Raw genomic sequence first — 25,702 nt, 5'->3', positions numbered from 1 at the left:
ACACACACATATATATGTACTAACCATATATATATATATGTATGTATGTATGTATGTATGTATGTATGTATGTATATATATATATATATATATATATATATATATATATATATATATATATATATATATATATGGTTAGTGTCGTGAATCGATACTCTCCAACCTGCACAGCATCTGTGTTTATCTGTCTGTTTGTGCTTTCACATGTATATAACCCAGGCCATGTATTTCTGTCTGTTTAACTTGGCTACACTTTGAACTCCAAAGACCGTGTCTCAAAGTTCAACACGACATATTTATTTTGTGGAAGCTTGACTGTGACGGAACCTATTCCAAAATGTAATTAAACGCACGATTAAACATAAAAAAAAAAGGTCGAATATACTGACTTGTGACATTTGAACCTATTCAGTCACTTTACTGTTATTTACAAATTTACAACCAACATTTAACATTTTAAACAACAGCCAAAGTGCTTCCACATAGAAAAATAAGAAATATTACAAATGTACCTAAAAGTTTAAGCATTAATGAGGATCCTACAATGTTATTTTATACAGAACTTAGCTGAACTCATTTAGAATTTCAGGTTAAGACCATTATTTTAATTGCTGAATGAAAACTTGACCTCAATGTGCTCCATCTGTGTTAAAAATTGTGACTGTTGCCTGTTCCATGTGTAACCAGTCCATCTATCATCTTCATTCTCTGTCTGTCTCGTCCTCTCTTCCCATTTATTTATCCAAAAATGCTGTTCTCACCATTGCTACTCTACATCTGATGTACCTGCTTCAGTGTTTCTTTGGTCTAATTCTGTTACAGGTTGGGGTGATGTTTAGGGTCTGAGCACCAAATGGTGTTTTCAATTTCAATTTCAAACAGGAACTATGGCACTAACATGTCACTACAGCTATGACATTTGGTAGGCATAAGTAACTCATCAAGACGCACAATAATGTAATTGACAACCATAACTAAAACACAACAGGAAGTCAGCCATTTTGAATTATGTGTCATATTTTGGACGATTTTGGCCCAATTTTTGCACATTTTCAAAACTATAAACTCATGTAAACCAGGCATGGGTGATCACAAGTTACCAAAATTCTCTTCGAAGGTCTGAGGGCCTAGAAATGGCAACCAGCGGAATGCGGCCATTTTGGATGCTTTGCCATGAAACAGGAAGTGCTGTCTAACTAGCCTCTACATGCTCCAATCTGCTTCAAACTTGACATGTGTGATCAGATTCCGGCCCTGATGACATTCACAGGCCAATACGCAATCACAACAACAGCGCCACCTGGTCGATGGACAGGAAGTGATGTATAAATAGCCTGTACATGCTCCAATCTGCCTGAAACTTTACATGTGTGATCAGAGTCCGGCCCTGATGACATCCATTGGCCGAAATACACTCTCAGTCGCAGCACCACCTGGTGGACATGCTTGGATTCGCTGACCAGCAAGGATGCGAGGACCTGTTCAGCGCTGCTTGCAGCTTTAATTTTCTTTGAAATTACCATTACTTCTGCTTTCTTTTTGTTTAAAGACAGACCAAGTTTTTGGCTCGCTGTATTAAATATGGATACTATGGTTTGCAAGTTTTCTTCACTGTTCACTAACAGCACTGTGTCATCTGCAAAACATATGATATTTATGTTGTAACATCCGATGGATACTCCCGGTAGGCCTTGCATTCAGCATTACTTGATTTAAGTTGAGGTAGCTTAACAAATCTGAGGCCAGGGTTTCAGACCCACTGATTATAACTTATTTTTAAAAATTTCCCTACTTAAACACTTCATAATTACATTAAATAAGCACATGACACTAAAAAAGTCTTGTTTAAGTCCAGTAGAAACACCTAATTTTTGAGTAACAGCTTGTTTTTATGTAACCAATTCCTAAACTGCTGCATTTAACTTTGTCTTTTAGAGCATCTTTTTACTCTTTAGTCTTGATCATTCAGCACCATCACACTTTTCTTTACGCTGCATTTCACCGTCACTTATGGAAAAACCAGTCAATGAACTTTTGCGTTGCGATGTGAAATATCAGAGCCCAGCTGATTTGCCTGCAGTCTAAATATTGCAATACTTCTGCCATCCTTGACAGTCTGAACTCTTTCCAAGTTCAAACTCTCCTCCAACAGGAGTCTGAACATGACGGGATGTGAGAAAAACCTACCGTCAGTCTTTACTGTGTTGACTTAGACGTGAAACAAATATCAGAACCTGCTTGTGATTACAGAAACTTTACATCACATTAATAGGAACTGGATGAAAACTGAAAACAAAAACTCTGTGTTGCTTGTTTATGGACCCGTTTTCCATGATTTGAGTAACTTACATTCCTCCACTGTTCTCAACTTTGACTTCGGGAATCAAGTTGAAAAACTATAATTTAATTTGACAGTTTTCTTCTGAGAAAAAAAAAAGAGTTTCTGATCCAGCTGCTCTTTGTGCTGGAATGCACATTCAGCTAGCTGGTTATTTTCAATTTGGCTGAAGGAAATGATGCTCAAACATTTCTGTTCAAGTAGTTTTTAATCACGTAGCCGTCTACAAATCTCCGTATTTAAGAATAGTTGTCGGTAAATATACTGATTTTCTTGAATTTATGCTTTATGAAAGATAATTAAAGCAAAATTCAATATAAAACCATCTGTGCTGTGTGTTATTGAGTGTGTTTTATGCTACAAAAATACAAAATTCAAGTTGATTTAAAGAGCAATTTGAAATAGAAGCATTCACCAGTCTTGTAGCTCATCACTGAGATGGAAAACTGCTGCTGCAAAAAAACGAGAAAACACGACAGATTACATGAAACTGACAAGCTTTCATGGAATATTACTGATTATGCCAAATAGGGGCAACAGCCTGGCACTAACTGTGTCTTGCACACAGATTCAATGTTGCACCACTTGCTGGATGTTTTCACCAAAACAACAACAAAATAAAATGATTAATTTCACTTTTAACCAGCATTTATTGTGACTCCAATCACCCTCTGACCTCCTGATGAAAGATGAGCTCTGACTAACCTCAACGACTACTTTCATTTTATTTATTTATTTGTTTGGGGAGTTTTCAGCAATCTGACACGCTCAAATACTATTAGATACACTAGACAACCAGCAACCCTTCACACTTTTTAAATATAAATGTAAAAAGGTTCTATTTTTTTAAATAGTTTTTGACACCACTGTTCATGAGACAGTTTTAGGAACAGTCAGGACTCTCTCTACCAATGAAGAACATGTGGTGCAGCTGAAAGTCCCTGAAAACTGAACAAAACAGAACAAGCAATATAGCTGAAAGAAATAGTTAGAATTGTTGGGTTCTGCTCTATAAAAGGAGTGTCAAACATGAGGCCTGCGGGAAAAAAGCGGCCACTAGAGGGTCCAAGCCAGCCCACAGGATGACTTTATAAATTACAGAGAAGACATTAACTGTAAAACTATAAAACTAAACTTTGTAAACCTATAAATTTAAACTAATTTCTACACCATGACAAGTTGTTTTGCTTCTAAGATGAAATACTAGATTGCTCATTGTTCTTTGGTCATTTTGTGTCATTTTTGTATTATTTTGTCGTTTTTGTTTTTTGCCTGACTTTTGTCGTTTGTCTCATGTTTTTGTCATCTTTGGTCTCATTTTTGTAATATTTAGTCTTGTTGTTTTTTATCTTGGACTTTTGTCGTTTGTCTCATGTTTTTGTAGTTTGTCTCATATTTTGGTCATTTTGTGTATTCTTTTTGTCTCGCTTGTGTTTTTTTTGTCTTATTTTGGTAATTTTGTGTTTTGCTTTATTCATTGTTTTGTGTATCGTTTTGTGTTTTTTTTGTCTCACTTGCGTTGTTGGTCAATTTTTTTTGGATGTTTTGTTTCTCGATTTGTCACTTTTTGTTAAATTTTTGTCATTTGTCAATTTTTTTGGCGCTTTGTAACTTTTCTGTTCTGTTTCTTGTCGTTTGTCAAATTTTTTGTCATTGTTTCTTCCTCTTGTCATTTTGTCTCTTTGTAATATTTTGTTGTATTTTTGCTGTCTTGTTTTTTTTGCCGTTTTAATTATAAAGTAAAATACTATATTGTTCAGTTCCAGAATACTGACGTTTTGTGTCTTTGTAGACACTGTGATCTATAAGCAATGTGTCAATGATAAACTGAAGCAGAATATTGTTGAAATTGAATTCATTTTTCTCAACAAATTTCAGGTTGTTCATAGTGTTTTGTAAAAAGATAATTTCTTATATGTGAACATTTCCAGAATGTACTTTTTTTGCACTAAAACAAGGGAAAAATTTGGGGTTGTTGTTATTTACAGGTTGTGATGCTGTGATTTTACTGGTCACTTGAGATCAAATAGTGCTGAATGTGGCCCCTGAACTAAAATAGGTTTGACACCCTGCTCTATAATATGACACTGTAAAAGCCTTGAAATGACATATTTTGAGATTTGCCGCTACATACATAAAGCTGAATTGATTTGAAAGCTATAAAACAGCACATACAATAAAAAAAAACACCCAAAACAACACATTACACTCTTTTCTACAGTTTTATTACATAATTATTCTCAAAAACAACAAAAACAGTTTGCTCAGTGGACTCGGTCTCATTCTGTTCACATGGAGTGTGTTTGAATATCACCAAACCACCGACAGCTTTTTGTACATTTAAATAAGAGGCATGATCGGGTACGTTCTCCATGCACTGAACCACTAAACAGCCAACAGTTAAAGGTCAAATATGTTGGAAATAATGTAAAACTGATGTGTGTAAAAGGTTTACTGTAATTAAACGAAAACAAAGTCACAGTTTAGCAGCAGTAAACTAAGGCACTTGAACCGCATCACATTCAGAAGCAACTACATGCAGTAAACTACATGCTGAAAACATTCCTAACAAAATCCACAGTCCAATTCCAAAGCCTGCTATTGTTGCATAGCCAAAAATAAAACCGCATTTCTGTCGTTTCGCTCACAGTGAAACTTCAATAAGTGCTACGATGTTGAGGCGTTTAAACAGACGCATCTCTTTTAAGACACGTCTAACTATCTAGTTTAGCTGTCTTTAATTATCGGTTAAGAAATATAAAATAAATAGTAGATAGGTTATCTCATTTTAAACTATTTTATACAGCTTACAGCATGTAGGACTGGAGGTATGTGAGTCGAACCGTGTGTGGTAATAAATTATTTTGAGTTTACACAAGTTGAAAGCAGTGATGAACACAACAGTGATCGGATTTATAAAGAAAAGTTAGTTGTCGTTAAGTTTAGATGTAAAGAAACTAAAGTGGTCAAATTACATTCTTTTCCTCAGGTTTGATTCATACATTCCGATAAAAACACCACACCAAGAACGGAAATGAATCTTTATCAATTTAAAGGAAGGTTTAAATGTTTCTTTTTGTCAGAAAATCCCATTAAAGAGATCTCTACAGTACAAAGTTGATTAAAAACATGCTGTACTGACTGACATGTTTCTTCCTTATCGTGACAAAACAAGCATGTCTGTTAATTCTTACTCTGATCACCGTCTTCCTAGAGCCCTTTTTGGATACGGATTGTCAATTTTTTTGTCAGTGTTCCTCACAGCTTCATTTAGACAAACCTGGGGTACGTGCACAAGATTTAAAATCTGTTTTACATGCAAAGACTGGACGGTGCATCGTGGTACGTATAATAATCCACAAAAAAAACCCTCTAAATCACAAATGGCAGCAAACTTATCAAACTGTTAAAATAATTATGATTTCTTAAACAGTTAAAATTCCCTCCTGTCTGATGAAGTCTACTTTTGATGGTTTGGATCCTGATTCCCCAACAAATGCACTTTTTTTTTTTTTTTTTTTTTAACCACAGTGTAAGTCACATTTTCTTTGCCTTTAAAAAAAAAAAAAAAAGACACTACCATTCAAAAGTTTGGAGTCACCCATACAATTCCATCTTTTCCTTTTACTCGTGTGCTAACATAATTGCACAAGGGTTTTCTAATCATCAATGAGCCTTCCAACACCATTAGCTAACACAATGTAGCATTAGAACACAGGAGTGATGGTTGCTGGAAATGTTCCTCTGTACCCCTATGGAGATATTCCATTAAAAATCAGCTGTTTCCAGCTACAATAGTCATTTACCACATTAGCTATGTCTAGACTGGATTTATGATTCATTTAATGTTATCTTACTTGAAAAAAACTGCTTTTCTTTCAAAAATAAGGACATTTCTAAGTGACCTCAAACTTTTGAACAGTAGTTAAAGTTTCTGTAGAACATAATCACCTGCGACAAATATTTATTTTTGCCATCAATTAAATTGAAAGTTCTGTTTTTTGATTCTTTGTTTTGTCTGTAAAATGTCAGAACACAGTTAAAAATTCTCTTTGTAATTTCCCACAGACCAGAGCGACATCTTGAGCCGTCTTTTTCTGTCCAAAATCTCAAGATATTCAATTTATTAACACATTGGACTAAGAAAAGCATCAAATCTTCATATATGAGGAAGCAGAAACAGTAAATATTTGACATTACTGCTTAAAATTGACTAAAATATGCCAGTTATTAACTCTTAAACTGCATTTCTTTCAAAAATAAGGACATTTCTAAGTGATCACAAACCTTTGAACAGTAGAGTATTCGTGACCTGAAGTATATGGGGATGTTTAAAGAGACTCACTGTTTTTTTTGTCAAGAGTAACCAAAAGAAAATAAAAAAAGGATCTCACCAGCCCTAAAATGAGAAGATGATGCTCTTGTAACTGCTGCCATTTCTAGTGTGCTGATCTCTGCATGATGTGTGTGAACGCTCCTTTACTACACAAACTTAAATAAAGAACAACAACATGTGAGTGTGTTGCTGAAGTTTGATCAGGGGACTATTTATAGAAGCCTCTGCAGTAACACACAGCCACCATGTGATCCTATTAATGCTCCACTAGTTTATTCTTACTGTCATGTGTAAAAAACGGAATCCTCTCACTGCACAGCACACGAGCCGCTGGGCAGGAAGTCCTGCACGTACACGGCCACGGCCTTGGTGAGGTAGGTCATGCTGCCGAAGCGGCCACTGGGGGCGCTGTCGTACAGCAGCCGGCACACCCCGGTGGACGGGTCCCTCTCCAGGATGTGCTCCTCGGCCCCCAGGTCGGTCTGGAGGAGATGGGAAGAAAAAAAAGTGCTTTATTCCATCGCTAAAACGCAGCAGCTCGGCTTCTTACTGGTTTTAACAGATGACATCACATCACACCTGTCCTGGCTTCCCTCCACTGGCTCCCTGTTCGTTTCAGAATGGGTTTTAGATCCTCAGGTGGATCCCTTCTGGTCGTTCCAAAGTCAAGGCTTAAATCTAAAAGTGACCGAGCTTTATCCATCAGGGACCCTCGACTTTGGAACGACCTGCCTGAGGAGGTAAGGCTTGCAGAGTCAGTAACTTCTTTTAAACCCACTTTTATAGACTTGCTTTTATGTGAACTTTACTTTTAGTTTTACTTGGATTCGGCGTTCTATTCTGTATTCATGTCCAGTTTATTTTATATGTTCTATTGCCTGGTTCTTTGGTGTGATGTTTTCTCTAATTTAATTCGCTAATTTTTGGGCTTTTTAACCCTCAGTCTTAGTCCTTTGTTTGTTATGAGTGTTAATTTAGCTAATTATTCATTTAACTTATCATTTTTACTATTTATTTTAACTGACTGTCTCTTTGTCTTGCCTGACTGTCTATACTTGCATGTTTTGACTGTCGAAGCACCTTCTTAAGGGTGCTATATAAATAAAGTTATGATTACTATTACCAATGGCAGAGTTATGTGATGATCGGCGTACGTATGTCTGTCTGTCTGTCTGTCTGTCTGTCAGCAACGTTACTCAAAAACAGATTAATGGATTCAGATGAAATTTTCAGGGAAGGCCAGAAATGACGCAAGGACCAAGTGATTAGATTTTGGAAGTGATGCGGCTTATAGTCTGGATCCACGGATTTCTTAAAGATTTCTGTGTCATTGCCAGATAGCGGCACGGCGTCACTGGAACTATGACTGCAAGTGAACACTGCTACTAATCGACTGTTGTGGACTTTTCAGGACTTATCCATCGGAAATCATGCAAGGAACAACTGATTAAATTGTGGGGGTGTTTCTGAGTCCCATTAATTCCCGTCGCCCACTACATAGTTAGGTCATGTGATTTGGTATCCGTACATAACGTACACGTGCATAACACATGCCTGTGCTCAGCGCAAGGTTATTTTGTTTGTGGGTGCATCTTTATTAAATGGACACATTCTATGTTGCTGTGATTTCTGCCACAAATCTTTTCAAGATTTCGGCCGTTGGAAAAGATGCAACGACTGAGCAGCCTTGGTGGAGTACTACGCTCTCTGAGTGTTTTTCTTATTATTATTGATTCAAGCAGAGGAGACGGCCGTGCTGCCGATGCTGACCTGATCCTTGCAGAACATGTCGTTGGCCAGATGGACGATCTTCTCCACGTGGATGATGGAGCCGATGCTCTGGATCTCCACGTCGGCCAGCATGGTGAGGACCAGGATGGCCTCCACCAGCAGCTGTCGGTACTCAGGCTGAGGGACTCGGTTCAGGACGGTCTCCACATGGACAGAGAACTTTATTTCCCCTGGAGTCATCTGCAGGAGCAACAAAGGAAGCATGAAGAAAAACAACATACTTCTCTGTTAAAATATAACATCAGACCTGCTTTAGCGTCCATGAAGGTGACCAGACTGACATTCAATATGCAGTAAAAGTACAGGTTATTCTACAGAGAAGAGTGGACCAGAATTCCTCCATGATGATGTAAAGACTGATCACAAGCTGGAAGTTCTTCATAGGGGTGATATAGGTTTTCAATAAATCTTCAATAAACCATTTAAAAACAGCATTTTGTATTCTGTGAGTCTAATATTCAATTAACATAAATGTTAGTTTGATGATCTGAAACATTTACAAAAATAGAAGATAAAAATACTTTTTCACGGCACTATAACACCTCAAGAGTTAACTATTTAACTGCCTCTCTGAGTAGCAAAAGCACCTAACATAAGTTCAACTTTTACATTTCTTGAAGAGGAAGACAATTTGAACACAGTCTTCATTTTTCATATTTTGATAAGTGGTCACAATATAGGACAGACTGATGCTCACAGAGACAAAAACTGTCCAACTGTCTATTATTGTCACAAAACGCTTAAAAAAATTTGGTTTGCTAATCTTTGTAGTTACCCCTCATTCCCTCATTTCTTAAAAAATGAGACGCATGCTGGCCAGTGTTTCTTGTAAAAATGAGGCTGTTTTATTTTAAATTTTACATAAAATACATCACAGATTTTCAAATTGTAAAAGAAAAGTGAGAGGATTATGTTGGGAGGGATTTTTCTCAAAAGGATAGATTTGGTTCCTCTAATATTTGATTTTAAATGAATGAAATGATTTGAATTTAAATCTTAAATGTAAGTTATTTATAACTTCTGTTGCTTAAAAAGTAGCGGTACATCTAATAAAAGATGGAAATACACTCCAAAAAAGCTTCATGTAAGGGAAGTGGAGTGGATAGTGGTGAATCCCAAACTTTAAATGATAAGACAAGGAAATAATAAAACTAAATAAGAAATGATTTTAAAAATAATGGAAAAAGCTCATGTACAGTGTGTAAACGGATTCAAACAGTCAGACGTCTCACCTCTCTGGTGGTTGAAGAAGGAAGGACGAATCCCTCTATGGACAGACCGTGACACTGCAAGATAAGTCAAAAGTGTTTATTACACCTGATCTAATTCAGAAACCGTTTGGTTTATCTATCCTGCTGTTAAATCATGTAGCGTTGCAGGTTTTTAAATGAAATCTAAAATAATTTATCAACACTTGGGAGGCTACAAGTATGTTTAAAAGCTCCAGAGTCCAACAGATGGAGTAAAACGCAGAGTTTTTTATTGTTTTGTTTAGTTTTAAATCAATATTTAACAGATAATGTGACAGTTTCTGTTCAGTCTGTCCTCCAACAATAGATAAAACTTAGTTTATTTTAGGTTTTATGAAAAAAGCAGGTAAATAAATCAAACTGAAACTGATTTGCGCCCAGAAACATGAATTATAAAGGGCATAAGCTAATGTTATATATGCTTAATGCACACTGAGCTTCATTTTCACATCTAAATTGAAGTCTAAAATAATTGTTTGTGTGATTTACATCCCTTTGTGATTTTGTGATTTTAAAACCAACATGCATTTTTTTTTAAGTTCTGCTTTGGGAAATTTCCGTGCATAGGAAAGTACATAGAAATGCCTCTGAGACTTATTATTAAGTCTAAGAGGTATTTCTATAAATTTTTCCAATTGACAACAATCATAGGGAAAAAATTGGGGATCAAAATTGACATTTAAAGATACGAAAAAGACTGTATTCAACATTAAAAAAGTAACTTCTCCGTGTAAATGCATCTTAAAAGAGCATTTCCTGTTTCAGTGCCAGAAGTATTGCACAAATGTTGACTAAAGTGTCAAAAATGTATCCTTTTTAGAGCAAAAAAACTTAAAAGAAGCTGTTACGTGAATGGACAAACTGTCTTTTTAGACCTTTTGGAGGATCTTCCAGACTTTCTGGTAGAAGCCGACCGGTACTCGGTTCAACGCTCCGTCCAGACGCCTCCTGCGCAGCCATTGGCCGTGTCTGGTATCCTTGGCGACCGGGATGATCTCCGGAATATCGAGGGACTCAATGGACGGCAGTCGGTATCTCTGAACAGTCAGGAGGATAAAACAAGTCACTGCAGCTCTGGTTCCTTTAGAAGAACAGCGCCCTCTACCTGACTTTTCAGGCAACTCAACAGCCTCTTATCTAAATCTGACTATGATACAAAGTAGTGTTTAGAGGACAAAAAAACAACAGATGAAGTGAAAGCTTTACCCCACACTCGATGTTTTCTATGTCCAGTGACTGAGATCTGCCACCCTGAGAGGTATAGAACAAATACAGAAAAGAGTAGGGGAAAAAACAAACAAAAAAAGAAGCATAAAATGAAAAATGAAAACACCGTGAAGTGATAACAGAGTGAATGGTGGGTGTGAACAGCCCCGCAGCCAGCGGATGGATTCTAAAGCATGCATGAAACAAAGTCAGGGCAGAAAATGGAAGAAATTAAGCCTGAAAACAATAAATTAAAGACAAAATAAACTGATTAATTCGCACTTTTAAAGCAGTAGATAGCTGCAAACTTAAACCAAACTCGCTCACCGTCTTGTAGCAGCGGGTTTAAGAGCAAACTGGTCAGTGTCTAGTTTATTAAATAACAATTTAACACATAAGTATCCATTGTCATTTCTATTGATTGCACAACCTTTTATTATTGGATTATCACCATAATTACCCATCAAATGACGTCTTGTTTTATTGTATTGTTTTGGTGTGGATTCTAAATCTATTTTCACCCTATTTTTGTCAAATTATTTCTGCAAAATATTGAAGTCCCCTGTGTCAATTTAATTTGTTTTCACTACATACAAATCTGTGGTGGAAATTGTACCATAAACAGCTTGAATTATTGGAAGAATTACAGCTCACAGAAGAGGTGATTATTCATAAAATTAACCATCTTTTCTTTGTTTAAAATCTACAATTAAAACCAAATATATATATAAACCAAACTATCGACTAGTCAATATAAATAAATAATTGGTGGATCAGTAATAAAAGCAGTGGTTAGCTGCAGATAACAATAAGCAATTATTAACCAGGGATATTAAAGTTGCAGCCACATCGTTAATTGCTGATTTTCTCTGATTAATCAACACCCAGACGTTAACGTCATTGTCACCTTGCGGAAGGAGGTCATCGACTGGTCGTACTGAAATGAAGAAAAACAAATTCATTCTGCATTACGGACTTTGATTTACCTTCTAGAAAACCTGCTTCTATCTAAATGTAATTGAAAACCTCCATCAGCATCATCATCATTAGTATCAACACTATCATCAGTCAGAGACGACCTGATACCTGTCTGCATTGGCATCAGACCAAATTAAAATTTAATTACAAAGGTAAATTAAACTCTTCCTCACTAATTCCAGATTCTAATTTATGAGTTTCATCGTCATCACCTCAACTGAGTCAGCCAAAGACACCCTGCGGTCGATCTGCAAACAGAGGAGACAGCCAACTGAAGAAACACTTCTTATTGATGGCTATGATAACTGTGATCGATCTAATTGGTAAAAAGTTAATTAACACCTTCAGCATGTTCTGGATTCGATAACTTATGAGATAAATAATATATTATGACAGCTAATATTCCTCCATCACCTTAAATGGATCTGTCAGGGACAACCTGTGCTCCATCTGCAACACAAACACGAGTTACAAACACACAACCATCTTTCGCATTTAATTCGATAAGATGCTTAAATCATCTGTAAGAATTACGTTAATTTTATCTGTTCACAACTTATTAGGAGCAAAAATTCAAGTCTCCACCTTCAATTTACCAACAGTTATACGAATTGAGCCATAATTCCTTCAGTCCAACTTTCATTTTATCATTTTTTCAGGTGAATTAACACCTAATTTAATCATCACCTTACTGGGATCCGTCAAAGACAACCTGTGCTCCAGCTGCAGAAAGACAAAGGTGAGTTTGACAAAATGTTTTCAGAATTGAGCTCCTCTCCTGCCTCCATCTGTCTCCTCCTCTTCCTAAACAAATGCTGAGTAGTTCATTTATGTTTGGTGATGCTTCTTCTCCTTAAGTCCTGTTTTAAAGTTGTATCTTGAGCTTGGGGTGATAATGTGGAAAATATACTGTAAGATTTGTTAAAAGTTCAAGATCAACACGTTCAGGGTCTGCGCCTATAAACAGCAAAAACTGGACCTGGTTTAAATTTTACTGAAGAAATGAGGAGCATGCTCTTGGCGCAAATACGTCTACTTCATTCTTGGAAAATGCAGTTTCTTCTAGTGAAGATTGCTATTTAGTGTCTGGGTTGACTCACTTCTCGTCACCAGCGATGATCTTTAACGACTATTTCGAAGAGGATGGTGAGAAATTTAAAACGCAGTCTCAGAACTTCTTGATCGCACTCTGTATATAACGTATGTAGAGGTGAGAGGCGTGTTTTGACCTCACAGCTGTGGCCTCCTACCATCTTCATGTCGCTCTTCAGTTTGCTGATGCCGGCTCTCTCGCTCTTGGTGGCGCCGACGTTACCCAGGTGATGGATGGAGATGGCAGGACTGATGCCGGCATCCACCTCTCTGACTGTTGAGGCAGGGAGAAAAAATACTGAATTTTTATTTTAAAGCGCTAAATATTCTGTACTGTGACAGGAAAGATGTAGAACTTGTTAAAGATGTGGTCATTTTTAGCATGAATCCGTCACAGGAATGTGAGATGAATTGTGAATTGTTCACTACTTAAACCTGCCATTCAGAAAACCTAACACCAGAAACTCTGTGTGAGATCCAGTGTGTGATTGAAGGACTGACCGCTGCGCTGGACTCCAAACTCCTTCCCGCTGAGGATGTGGTGAAGAAGATTCTTCAGTTCAGACGGACTCAGACTCATCAGACTCTCTGTGGCCTCCTCTCCTACAAATACACCAAAAAAACCCAAAACAACAATTTCTGTGTTTTCTTACATTTAAAGTAAAAAAAACAGATAATATAATGAAATAATGCTGTAAAATTCATGCATGAAGACGCTGTGAGTATGGACTGAGTGAAAGTGAACAACTGTGTGCAGGATTTTAGCTCATATGTAAGATTTTCTGGCATGCAAAAACTTAACCAGTGTCAAAAAGACAGTGTTTTTTTTAAACATTTTGTCTTATGTCAGCAATCAAAGAGTATTCAGAGGATAATTCTGCAAAACATGAGGCTTAAACGCTTTTTATATGCCCCAATCTTACAGTTGTTTCTTCTTTTAAGGACATAAATACTTTAACAGTAAGTCAAATTTAACCTATTGCAGGGAAGGTAATGTCGTGTAATTTTCTATCTCTTTATCATTCAAAGTTTCCTTGTTTCTGGAGGGAAAATGCATTGAAACTTTATGCTATCATTTGCAGAAGAAGTCGGAGTTTACATTTTTCTCACTGTCTTTCATTAAATTGAATGTTTATAAAGATATTTTAAAGGAGAGCTGCAGCAATCAGTCCATTATTCAATTAGTCCATCAACAGAAATGCACTTAAATGAGGAAAAATGTCAGTATTTTCTGGTTTTCTTTTTCTACTATGGTTGTAAACTGAACATATTTGTCTTTTGGGCTGTTAATAACTCCATCTTCTATTTTACCTGAGCAGTTGAGAGACTGAGCCAGTTCAGTGGCCATGACCTGGATGATGAGGCCGATACGCAGCCGGAACATCTCGCTGAACAGGTTGGGCTGAGTCCTGATGCTCATAGCCAGGTACACCATGATCTCCTGGTGGAAGAAAGAAAAACAGAATGAAGGAGGAATCCAGGGGTTGCGCAGAAGATGGAGGAGGACGTAACGCACCTGAGTGAGAATGGCGACGCTGATGTTGTTGTCGCTGGCCTCGTCGATGAGAGCCGCCAGCTGGTCCGGAGGAATCGGAGCCGTGATGGTTTTCTCTCTGGGCTCGGGAGGCAGGCCGACCGTCAGGTGCTTCTGGTGCGCCAGCAAATCAGAGCAGGCCTGCAGAGGGATCACAGCCAATCAGAAGAGAGAGAGCTGGATAATGACAGGCAGATCCAGAGGTGAACTGTTTGTGAAGGAAAGATTATTCTTTCCCCTTTCTGAGGTATGTCCCTGTAGCTGACGTGATCCCAAATTATCTTCCAACAGGCAGACGCTGTCGGAGGAAGATGTGCCAGGATTCTCTGCTCTGGTCAAGATTACATATTGTCTATTCTGACGTGACTAAATAGATGAGTTGTCTCCATATTGGTCTATAGTCTAAATTTGACCCCTCTCCCAACTTCAACATACAGGTGATCCTCGGTTTATAACGTCATCGACCTACGGCGTTTTGTCGTTACGTCGGAACTGGTTACGGAGAATTAGTTGACGAGCGGACCGGACAAATACGTCGTCACGCGGTGCTAATAGACAGATTTGTTGCCGGTTGTATGCCACCTTGGATTGTGCTATATTTGTTAACTTTTTGCTCTTTATTCTGGCTCCCAAGCGTAAGTCAGATTCTTCAGAGGGCAGTGCTTTGAAGAAAAGGAAAGCCATCTCCATGGAAGTGAAATTAGATATAATAAAACGCTCGGAACAGGGCGAAACACTGACAAACATCAGTCAAGTTGTAAAAACAGTGCAACATATAGGAGCGACCCATTGTGATGAATGAGCGAGACTTTCTCTCGTTCTCTGGTCGTTTATTGAACCTTCACACAGACTACTGGGGGCCGTAACCAACTCAGAAATAACTATAAAAACCCTATAACTTAGCTCCAAAATTAGCTGCCGTTCCCAGCTCTCTCTCACACACACACTACTGCTGACTCTCAGCCAATCAAAGGTGAGCCACTAAACATGGCATGTTCACTGACATTAGGTAAATCTCGAACTGAACAATAAACATTGAAACCTCAACATCAACAACAATATCAGTCCGTTACAATATTCTGTTAACTTCTTGTAAAATGACTCATACATGCATGAAAGCCATAAGTATTCATGACTTTTCTGGAGAACTGATCATAACGTGATCCACGTAACGGCTTTGTTTACATTTTCGCTGAAGTTCCCACTTATGGCGAAAATCACACCGTAGGAACGGAACTCCGACTTAAGTCGAGGACCCCCTGTATACATGAAGATGAGAGAGCATCTTCAAAACTAATGCTGGCATTGCTTGCATGTACTGCTGCTCTGTTGGTGTCACTTCTCTTGACGTCAGTAAACCTTATTCACAACCTCAGTCATCGAAGTCTCCAGTGTGTCTCTCTGTGTCTGCCTCCTCAACCTCGCTGAACTTCCACAACATTACTGACAATCAGTGTCAAGGTGTGTTCAAAACTAGCACAAAAAATTACAAATAAAAGACTTAAACTTCATTATATTCCAGTAAAATCCATAAAAGAGTATGCAGCGTACAATAAAACATGACCTCCTTGGCAGACGAAATTAGAATGCCGCTCTCCTCTATTTATAACCGTGTCCGTATGTTCACGCGTGTGCACGTCGTACCGAGTCGAGTTCCTCCACCTTCTTCCTCAGTATGCCAGAGATCATCCGGATGAGGCCCCAGTGTTTCAGGTCGCCTGCCTTCTCATACAGGTCGGACAGCAGAGATCTCACCGTGGTGCCTTTACCGTGCAGGTGAGTGTCCCAGTCCATTCCCCTGTTAGAAAGCATCAACACAACACAGACAGCTAATTTCCAGTATCCACGTTATTCTACTTTGACCATAAATACTGTCACATGCTTCCAAAACATCACATTCAACATCTTTTCTGCTGAGATTTTTGTTTCATTAACTATTTTTTGCATTCTTTTTATATTTTACAATGTGCTTTTATGCCATTTGTCCATAAATAGGAACAAAATAAGACACAGTGGCATCAAATGTCAAGGAAAAGAGTACTAATAATCAAGGAAAAAATAATCTTAAAGATGATATTATGAAAACAATTAAATGCATGAGTCTATACTATCGTGTTATATAGACTTGGCTTGTTTGTAAAGCATCAGAATGAATATGAACTGGACAAGATGTAAAATGTGACTGCTTTTTTTGACCTCTTGATTTCTTAGGAAAAGCACATTTTACATTTATGCCTACACTGTTTCTACTCATGTTTATATTTTTAGGACATATTTTTCTACTTATGTTTATATTTTTAGGTCATATTTTTCTATTTATGTTTATATTTTTAGGGCATATTTTTCTACTTACGTTTATATTTGTAGGGCATATTTTTCTACTTATTTTTATATTTGTAGGGCATATTTTTCTTCTTATGTTTATATTTTTAGGACATATTTCTCTACCTACATTTACATATTTTCAGACATATTTTTCTACTTATTTTTTATATTTTTAGGACATATTTTTCTACTTATGTTTATATTTTTAGGTCATATTTTTCTATTTATGTTTATATTTTTAGGACATATTTTTCTACTTATGTTTATATTTTTAGGTCATATTTTTCTATTTATGTTCATATTTTTAGGGCATATTTTTCTACTTATGTTTATATTTTCAGATCATGATTTTCTACTTATGTTAATATTTTTAGGATATATTTTTCAACTCACGTTTATATTTTTAAGTCATGTTTTTCTACTTATTGTTATATTTTTAGGTCTTATTTTTCTCCTTATGTTTAAAGAATTTCCTGCCATGCAAATCTGTGAGGCTGTTAAATGCTAACATAATGCTAACAACTGCTATTTATCACAAAACTCAAAACGTTATTAGTTGTACAGGTTTTCGGAAATTAACTAACTTCTAATTTACAACAAATGTTTGCTTCTATAAACTGAATACACCTAAGATTTCAGCCTGACTTGGACTTTACTATGGACCCTAAACTGCCTCTTTTAAAACAAATGGATCTCACTTGTCTTTGAAGAGGATGTAAAGAATATCGGCCTGGTCCTGAAGACTCTGAGTGTCTTTCAGCAGCTGGACCAAAGCGTTGTAGTCGATGGCTCCGGTAGCATCTCTGGGGATACCGCTCTCTGGTGTGACCGTCACCTCTGGACCCTAAAGAACAGACACGAAGAAAATCTTTTTTTATTAATTTCAAATTACTGTACATTTAAAAAAAATCAGCTGATTCTGAGGAAGTCATGAGGATTTTAAGTGTGTACAAGGAGCAGAAAGAACCTGAGATCCCTGTGCAGAGGATTCTGGGAGGTTCAAGTTGAGCGATGGCTGAGGAGAGCGAAACAGCTTGTTGGACAGGTACATGTTGACGTCTGGACAAAAAAACCACACAAACAGTATGTTATCATCTGAGGGTAGAGAAAACGCTGTTTCAGTCTGAACATGAAGGTTTCCCTCACTCTGCACGTTGAGGCCCTGAGCCTTGTTCTTCAGAGACACCATCTCCCTGGCTTTGGTGGCTACGGCCTTGAACTTGCCCAGACCTCCCTTCTGAACTTTGGGCTTCTTGGGGGCAGCGTGGGCCAACAGGTGGTCCAGGTACTGAGCGAGGTCATCAGCCTCTGGAGGGGGGACAGGGAGCGCAGAACGGAGAGGAATGAGGGAAGGAGGAATATGGAAAGCAACACATTGTTTTGGAAAATAGTTGTAGGGAAGAAGAGGGAAAGCTGTCAAATCTACAAGATTCAACCCACCTGTTTTTTATGTTCACAGCCTGACATATGAACTAAACCATCTAAATCGTCTGAGTTAATTAAAAGGATTCAAATATCTCACATTGATTTGTTATTTTATATTATTTACATGCAACTTTAACAGGTTTGTTCACCCAAATCCCACAAAAAGTGACTATTCTATGCACATCTTGAGGTGTTTATCCAAGCATAAAGTTCCAGTTTTGTTTGATGAGGTGCTAAAAAGTCAAAACAACACTTTTGGTCTGAGAGATGGACTGTAATTGTAATAGAAGTTCAAGGTCTAGTGCTTCAAGCATCATAAATTTCATTCACCATCAGCAACTGCACATATTAAAAAAAAAAACACCATTAACTATAGAACCTGCGTCTATATTTACATGTGAAATGTTGGGTGACCTGACCCTTTAAAGTGTGAAAATTAGAACAATGCAATCAAAACACTTGCAAAATGTGATGCATATAGAAACAGGCAGCAGGAAAACGGCAGTAAAACATGCATGTAAATTAAATTCAACCAGTTGTGCACCGAATACAAGCAACGTTTTTGTCATTCCTCCATTCCAGTTGAGGAATAATTCAGCATTCTAAAAGGAAAATGCAACACAAGCAAGATTTCCTAAATGTTGTGGGAAATACATTCAGGATGGTGATTAGAAAAATAGTGAAAAAGGTTGCAGAGACTACAAAAACATAAACAGTTAAATATCAACAGTATGTAGAGCCATCATTTTTACATGACTTGCTGATTTCAGCTTTTTGTTTCGTAATACACAAAATCTAAAAAAAATTTATTTGTTGTTTCATTTTAATGATTTATAGTCAAATAACTGTGCTGTGGTGCAGAAAATACATGTTTGAGTCCTTTCTACTTCTACTGTCTACCAGCCATAGTTGTGTTGTTTCCAAAGAGGTGCAGGAATTCAAATTGCGACGAAAAACAAGGCAACAGTGAATAAAAATAAAATGGGATCAGCTGGTTAATCTTATTGTTATTTTTTTTTTGTTATTTCAGAAGAGCATTAGATAAATTTTGGCATAAAAAAGAAATAAGTAATGTCAAATTAATGGTAGCACAGAAATAAAGAAAACATGTAAATAAAAACACTGTTAACATCTACGTTTAGTGAGAATTTTATGTAATTTTAGTGTGGTAATCATGGTAGTAACAGTATATAAAGTCAAAGTACAACTATTCTTCCTGTATGTACTTCTACATACTATTATGGGCTATGTATTACATAAATACATACTGCTAGGAATGGTCAAACCAACCGTGAAAAATGAAAAAAATAAAGCACCACTTGGCAGTTTGAATTTTAAATAAAGACTTTGTTTCTCCAGAGCTGGTGTCACCATTCCTTTCTGTCCGTCCAGTTTTCTCTTACCATCATCACAGCGTAACTCATGCACGTATCCATCGGCGTCATCATCATCATCATCATCATACTCGTCGTCGTGGCGACCCATGCTGCCAGAAGCCTTACCGTCCAGGAAGCTGAGATGAGCGAAGCAGGAAGTGGTCAGGAACTCCGACAGCTTCCCCGTCTGGATCCTAGAGAAGAGGAGGAGGAAGATCTCTGCTTTTTATTTTACTTTCAGAAGCGGTTTTATGCCGTTCAGTGCTTTAATATGAAAATTAACACTAAAACAGTAAAAACTGATCATAGTGACAAGATCAAGATTCAAGGTTCCTTTCATGTCATTTTCCTGAGTATCTGCATACATAGTAAAAACGAAAAAACCTTCCTCACCAATCCAAGCACTTAAAACTAAAAAATAAGAAAAACATTCAGATAAATAAAAATGGTGGCAATGAAAATTATGTGGTGGATGTCTGAAAATAGCAGCAAGTTAAAATGTAACCGGTAACAAGGATAAAGAAGTGCATGTACTGCACATGATGTAGATCATTTTAGATAGCAGCAGGTTATTGTAGTCACTGTAAAAATTGCAGAGTTAAAACAAGAAAAGCACTCAGAGAGCGCAGTCCTCCGCCAAGGCTGTTCATTCCCTCATACAGCATTGTCAGAAAAGTAGCATTATTTTTGCAGAAATGCAGCATTTGGTTATTAGTTATTGACGATCAGAAATCACGGTACCGTAGAATGCATCCATTGAATATAGATGTACCCATAAACAAAATGACCTTGCGCTGAAGCATGTGATGTATCACTATACCGTATCACGTGACCTAAACATGTAGCGGGCGGCAGGAATGGATAGGAGAAACACTCACACAATTTAATCAACTGTTCCTTGTATCATTTCCGACGGACAAGTCTCAATAAGTCTGCAACGGTCAATTTGTAGCAGGATCGCAATCGTGTGATCGTCAGCAGGCAGGTGATGTAGTGTTCACTTGTTGTCATAGTTACAGTGACGCCGTGCCGTGTCTCACAATGATACAGAAATCTTTAACAAATCCGTGGATCCAGACTATAAGCTGCATCACTGCCAGAATCTAATCACTTGGTCCTTGTGTCATTTCTGACCTTCCTTGAAAACTTCACCCAAGTCCGTTTTCCTATTTTTGAGTAATGTTGCTAACAGACAGACAGACAGACAGACAGACAGACAGACAGACAGACAGACAGACAGACAGACAGACAGACAGACAGACAGACAGACAGACAGACAGACACGGACAAACGTATACCGATCGTCACATAACTCCATCGCTTTGCTTGGTGGAGTAATAAACAGGTAGAAGAATTAAAAGATGATGAAGCCTGATGATAAAACAACACAAAGGAAAAAGATATTTGTGATTAGAAAGCTTTAAGAAACTAATAGAACAGGTTAAAAAACTGAATCTATTGCAAGTTTTAACCTTCTGAGAGAGGAAACACGAAAAAATTTCTTCACAGCTATAAAACAGCATAGAGAAATTCACCTTGATCCTCCATAATAACCGTCCTGCAGCTTCTTCAGTGTCGCCAAAACTGCAGGATCCAAGTTTGTGTGATCTTCAGCTGAAAAAAAAAACACAAACATGAAGGAATACACAAGCAGATACAATCAACTGACACAACTGTGGATTAATGAGTTTTTTAAAGGTATTAAAATGGTATTTGAGTCTCTGAGAACATGCTGCAGGTACAAAAACCGGACTGAAGTCTGCACTCACTCAGCATCGACTGTGAAATGGGGAAAGTGACGGTCGGTCGTCCAGTCATCCTCCACCTGGACGCGAGGTAGGCGATTTCTGTCCGCAGCATCTCCACGATCATTTTGTTGTCCAGCGCCATGTAGAACTGCTGGTGGTCGATGAACTGGTGGGAGAATTGCACTTAATGTCAGTTTTTATAGAAACTTCAAGTGGGAAAAGCATCACTTCAGCAACATATCTGGTTTTCATAACTCAGCCAACCAGCAGAAGATATTCACTGCTGTGTTTTCTGTCTAACCTGAGGTGTGAATGTGAAGATGGTGTTTCTGATCATGTAGAACTTGGAGGTTCCCAGGACTCCTATCCTCCTGTAGGGTCGACCGGTCAGACCCAGCCTCGGGTTACGACCTACAGCAGAGCAGGAGAGCGAATAACTTCAAAAAGTCTCAGCTGACGGTGTCGAAATGCAGCTTTTCTGCCTTTTCCTGTGACTCAAATCTGATGTTTTCCAAAAGAGCCACATCATTCATTAGGGGCCGGTGTTATGAATTTAGTGCCAACAGATTTTATATCAAGCAATATTACCCGTAAATGGCACAAGACTTTCTTCACCAGGAGGTAAAACGATCAATTATTCTGTTAGGAACACTGTCTTATATCATGTTGTAGTGTGTTCTGAATCTGGCATAGCAGCATCAGTCACTTTTATACGAAGAAAAACATCAAAAGGTTGCACATATTTTGCAAATACGTCCAAAGTCTGGACTGAAAAGCATCATATGACATCATCATATCACGCCTTAGATCCTTAGGTAGATCCCTTCTGGTTGTTCCAAATACAAGGCTTAAATCTAAGTGTGACTGAGCTTCGTCCATCAGGACCTCAACTTTGGAACAACCAGCCTGAGGAGAAAAGGCTTGCAGAGTCAGGAACTTCTTTTAAATCACTTCTGAAAACCCACTTTTATAAACTTGAGTTTATGTGAAGTTTACTTTTAGCTTTATTTAGTTTTAGTGTTCTATTTTGTATTGTTTCCTGTTGATTTTAGATGTTCTCTCTTGTTTTATTTTACTTTTAGCTGCCTGGTTCCTTAATGTGATGCCACCTCACCAATTCTTTAATTCTCAAATTTTTTTGATTTTTAATTTATAACTTTAACCCTCAGTCTTATTCTTCAATTTTTATACACCTAGTTCCTTTGTTTGTTATGAGTGCTAATCTTGCTAATTATTCATTTAACTTACCAGAATTTTTACTATTTATTTTAATTGACTGCTCTGACTTGTCTCCTATATCTTGCTCAATTGTCTGTGTTGCATGTTTTAACTGTCAAAGCACTTTGTGAACACTGTTCTGAAGGGTGTTATATAAATAAAGTTATTATTATTATTATTATTATATTAATATAAAGACTGCAGCAACACACAAGTAAAAATTACAGGAAGCTGAAATGCACGAGTTGCTGCTCTCTCTTAAGATGATTGCAATAAATTTATTTTTAAAAAATAAGTAAATGAACCACAAAAACACTGATAATTAACTTATTTTCAGTTGTAGAGGAAGTTCTTTTTACATGATACATATACACTACTGTTCAAGAGTTTGGGGTCACTTAGAAATGTCCTTATTTTTGAAAGAAAATCTGTTTTTTTCAATGAAGACAACATTAAATGAATGATAAATCCAGTCTAGACGTTGTTAATGTGGTAAATGACTATTGCAGCTGGAAACAGCTGATTTTTAATGGAATATCTCCATAGGGGTACAGAGGAACATTTCCAGCAACCATCACTCCTGTGTTCTAATGCTACATTGTGTTAGCTAATGGTGTTGAAAGGCTAACTAATGATTAGAAAACCTGCAGTTATGTTAGCACATGGATAAAAGTGTGAGTTTTCATGGACAACATGAAATTGTCTGGCTGACTCCAAACTTTTAAACGGTAGTGTATATATGAGATATTTAAAATTTTCCTTCATGGCGTATGGTTGAAATTATGACAATCAAACTAACAAACCTACATATATCAAGAACTGCAACTTTACTTCTTTGCTGGTACAAATTCCTTTCTAACGATTAACTGGGGTTTGACATCGAAAATAGCTTTTAAAGTCCACCACTCACAGAGGGATAAGAAGAGACAAATGACTCTGATTCTTGAATTTTGGAAAAATACAGGTACTTTCTACTGCAAAAAATACTTAATTGAAGTTGTACCGAGTCGGGCGTAGATGTGGCTGAGGACTCTGGAGGGCTGAACGTGGATGGGATGGATGTCGGCCACAGTGTCCACATCGATGTCGTTCTTCAGCAGCAGCTCTTTAATCTCATCAGTCTCTGCCAGAACCGACACTGGAGCAGAAGAAAAACGCACACATTACTGCATCTACTGCAAAAAATACATTTAACAGGGAGTTATTTTAGTACAAACTGAGACTGAACTTACCTTGAACGACCACGTCAGGTTTGGGGATGGTGGAGAAACGTCGGTTCAGAGGGTCAATTTCTCCAGGAGCGAGGAACCCCTGCAAATAAAAAATCAGAGCACCAAAATTAAGTTTATTTGTACATTTAGAGTCGTTAGACGACAGATATGAACTCAGAGAAAGATAATTAAGACACTGAGCTTGTATAATGTTGGGGAATACATTTAAAATCTGTGGTTATATAACACTCCTGTGTAAAAGCAACCATACACATTAAATTCATAGAGTCTTTGTGAGCAACTGAACAATTTTTAGAGAAAATGTAATCTATATTGCCTTGAATTTTTGACTCACAATTAATCTCTGTTTTTGTTAAAAAGATGCACCTTACTGAACTTAATTTCAACCCCAGGCTTGTTCCTGTACATCATTTCACAAGTTTAGAGTCTTATTTATTGTTATTTGAGTCAGTAAATGATTTACTATCAGCTTTTTGACAGCAGAGTACAATATTTTAAGTTGTAAAATAAACGCCCAATTCTACATTATTTCATAAAAAGGTATAAAAATTAAGCATAAAGACCCTTAGAATAAAAAATAACATTAAAAATGAATACATTTGTTGTGTATTTTAATTAGAAAGACTTGAAATAATTCACATTATAATGAAATATTAGAATAAACTGACTGACTGATTTAAAAAAAAATAAAGAAAAAGAAAAGCAAATAAAAATCACCAAAACACAATAACTGAAAACTATCTGACTGTATTGTTAATTGTCAACCATTACTGTTATTATTATCATTGTTTTTTAATTAAATTCACCACACATCTTAGCTTTCTGTAGTTTATTCTTGTGTGCTGATGCTTGTATTTGCAGTTTGTTTCCATCCAACAAGCTGCTTTTTTTTCATCAAAACTAAAGAAGTTATCACACAGATCATAAATTAAAATTAAATTAGAAGGTTACGGGCGTTTCTGTTGTTGTGTAATTTATAAAAACATCATCCAACACACCTTAGTTTGCAGTATAACTGAGTACAATATGTGAACATGAAGAAATTTTAACAAAAAACCTGAAATTTGGACATATGTGGACAAAAAATGGCCAGTTTTATGGTTTATATTTTAGTGGAAAATGGAAAAAGAGAGAATAAACTTTAAAAATAAAGAAAAGAAAACGGAATTAATGATCCCAGATGAGCCAACCTGGCTCAAGATTGGGAAAAGAAGGGAATCCCACATATTAATTGTAAAAATAAATAAATAAATAAATAAATAAATAAATAAATAAATAAAGACAGAGAAATTAACCAGCGAGTCCTCCCAAGTATCCGTAACCTATTATAAATGAAGTAATTAATGCTTATAAATTGAATTTACAGGAATCTAATCATGGTTCTGTGATGTTATTCAGCTTTAAATAGAGTAAAGTAAAATCAGCCAACAGCTACTGCACACAGTGGCTAATTAGGTGTGTGGCTTTAATATTCAAAAAGATGATTTATTCTATTTTTGGTGCTATTTAATGACACAATTGCTCACCTCAGACAGAAGGTTTCCCAGGATGTACAGAGACTGAGCCCATTTCAGAGGACATTTACCCATCGGGACTCTCTCCACCGAATGAGGGTTCCTGTACTCCTCCTCCACCTGTTGAAAAACACACATAAAACAACATGAAAACAGAAAATCTTGCAGCAAACACTGTGTTAAAAGCGTCTTAAAAAGAAGAACCTTGTCTGCGGGGACACTGTAGAGCTCCGGCACCAGTCGTATCCCGTCCTTCTGCTTGATCAGGATTCCCTCCAGAGCCTCCTGATACTCCTGCACCTGATCACAGCAGACATTCACCTTGTTAGCAGGTAACAG

General features: G+C 37.1%; 1 protein-coding gene across 7 annotated transcripts in view; it reads right to left on the bottom strand.

Moving 5' to 3' along the window:
- Positions 1-4,541: 4,541 nt before the first annotated feature.
- phka1a (phosphorylase kinase, alpha 1a (muscle)) overlaps positions 4,542-25,702 on the bottom strand; it is a 32,319-nt gene continuing 11,158 nt past the window's right edge. Inside the window, exons 11-35 of one of the 7 annotated variants that reach the window (XM_023261418.3) lie at positions 25,568-25,663; positions 25,376-25,483; positions 23,850-23,928; positions 23,621-23,755; positions 21,701-21,810; positions 21,421-21,565; positions 21,187-21,265; positions 19,679-19,845; positions 17,997-18,158; positions 17,818-17,909; positions 17,549-17,694; positions 16,170-16,323; positions 14,508-14,666; positions 14,303-14,432; positions 13,493-13,594; positions 13,150-13,265; positions 12,587-12,622; positions 12,314-12,349; positions 12,112-12,147; positions 11,829-11,858; positions 10,922-10,966; positions 10,591-10,752; positions 9,698-9,751; positions 8,445-8,645; positions 4,542-7,156 (exon numbers count right to left, since the gene is read on the bottom strand). In XM_023261418.3, coding sequence (XP_023117186.1) covers positions 6,983-7,156; positions 8,445-8,645; positions 9,698-9,751; positions 10,591-10,752; positions 10,922-10,966; positions 11,829-11,858; positions 12,112-12,147; positions 12,314-12,349; positions 12,587-12,622; positions 13,150-13,265; positions 13,493-13,594; positions 14,303-14,432; positions 14,508-14,666; positions 16,170-16,323; positions 17,549-17,694; positions 17,818-17,909; positions 17,997-18,158; positions 19,679-19,845; positions 21,187-21,265; positions 21,421-21,565; positions 21,701-21,810; positions 23,621-23,755; positions 23,850-23,928; positions 25,376-25,483; positions 25,568-25,663 — 2,754 coding nt within the window. In that variant the 3' untranslated portion in view covers positions 4,542-6,982. The remainder of the gene's footprint in view (positions 7,157-8,444; positions 8,646-9,697; positions 9,752-10,590; positions 10,753-10,921; positions 10,967-11,828; positions 11,859-12,111; positions 12,148-12,313; positions 12,350-12,586; positions 12,623-13,149; positions 13,266-13,492; positions 13,595-14,302; positions 14,433-14,507; positions 14,667-16,169; positions 16,324-17,548; positions 17,695-17,817; positions 17,910-17,996; positions 18,159-19,678; positions 19,846-21,186; positions 21,266-21,420; positions 21,566-21,700; positions 21,811-23,620; positions 23,756-23,849; positions 23,929-25,375; positions 25,484-25,567; positions 25,664-25,702) is intronic. The other 6 variants (XM_023261469.3, XM_035944196.2, XM_023261427.3 and 3 more) reach the window with 6 other exon arrangements.

Source organism: Amphiprion ocellaris, chromosome 23 (genome assembly GCF_022539595.1).
Source record: "Amphiprion ocellaris isolate individual 3 ecotype Okinawa chromosome 23, ASM2253959v1, whole genome shotgun sequence".
Lineage (NCBI taxonomy): Eukaryota > Metazoa > Chordata > Actinopteri > Pomacentridae > Amphiprion > Amphiprion ocellaris.
This window is presented reverse-complemented; position numbering and strand designations above follow the sequence as displayed.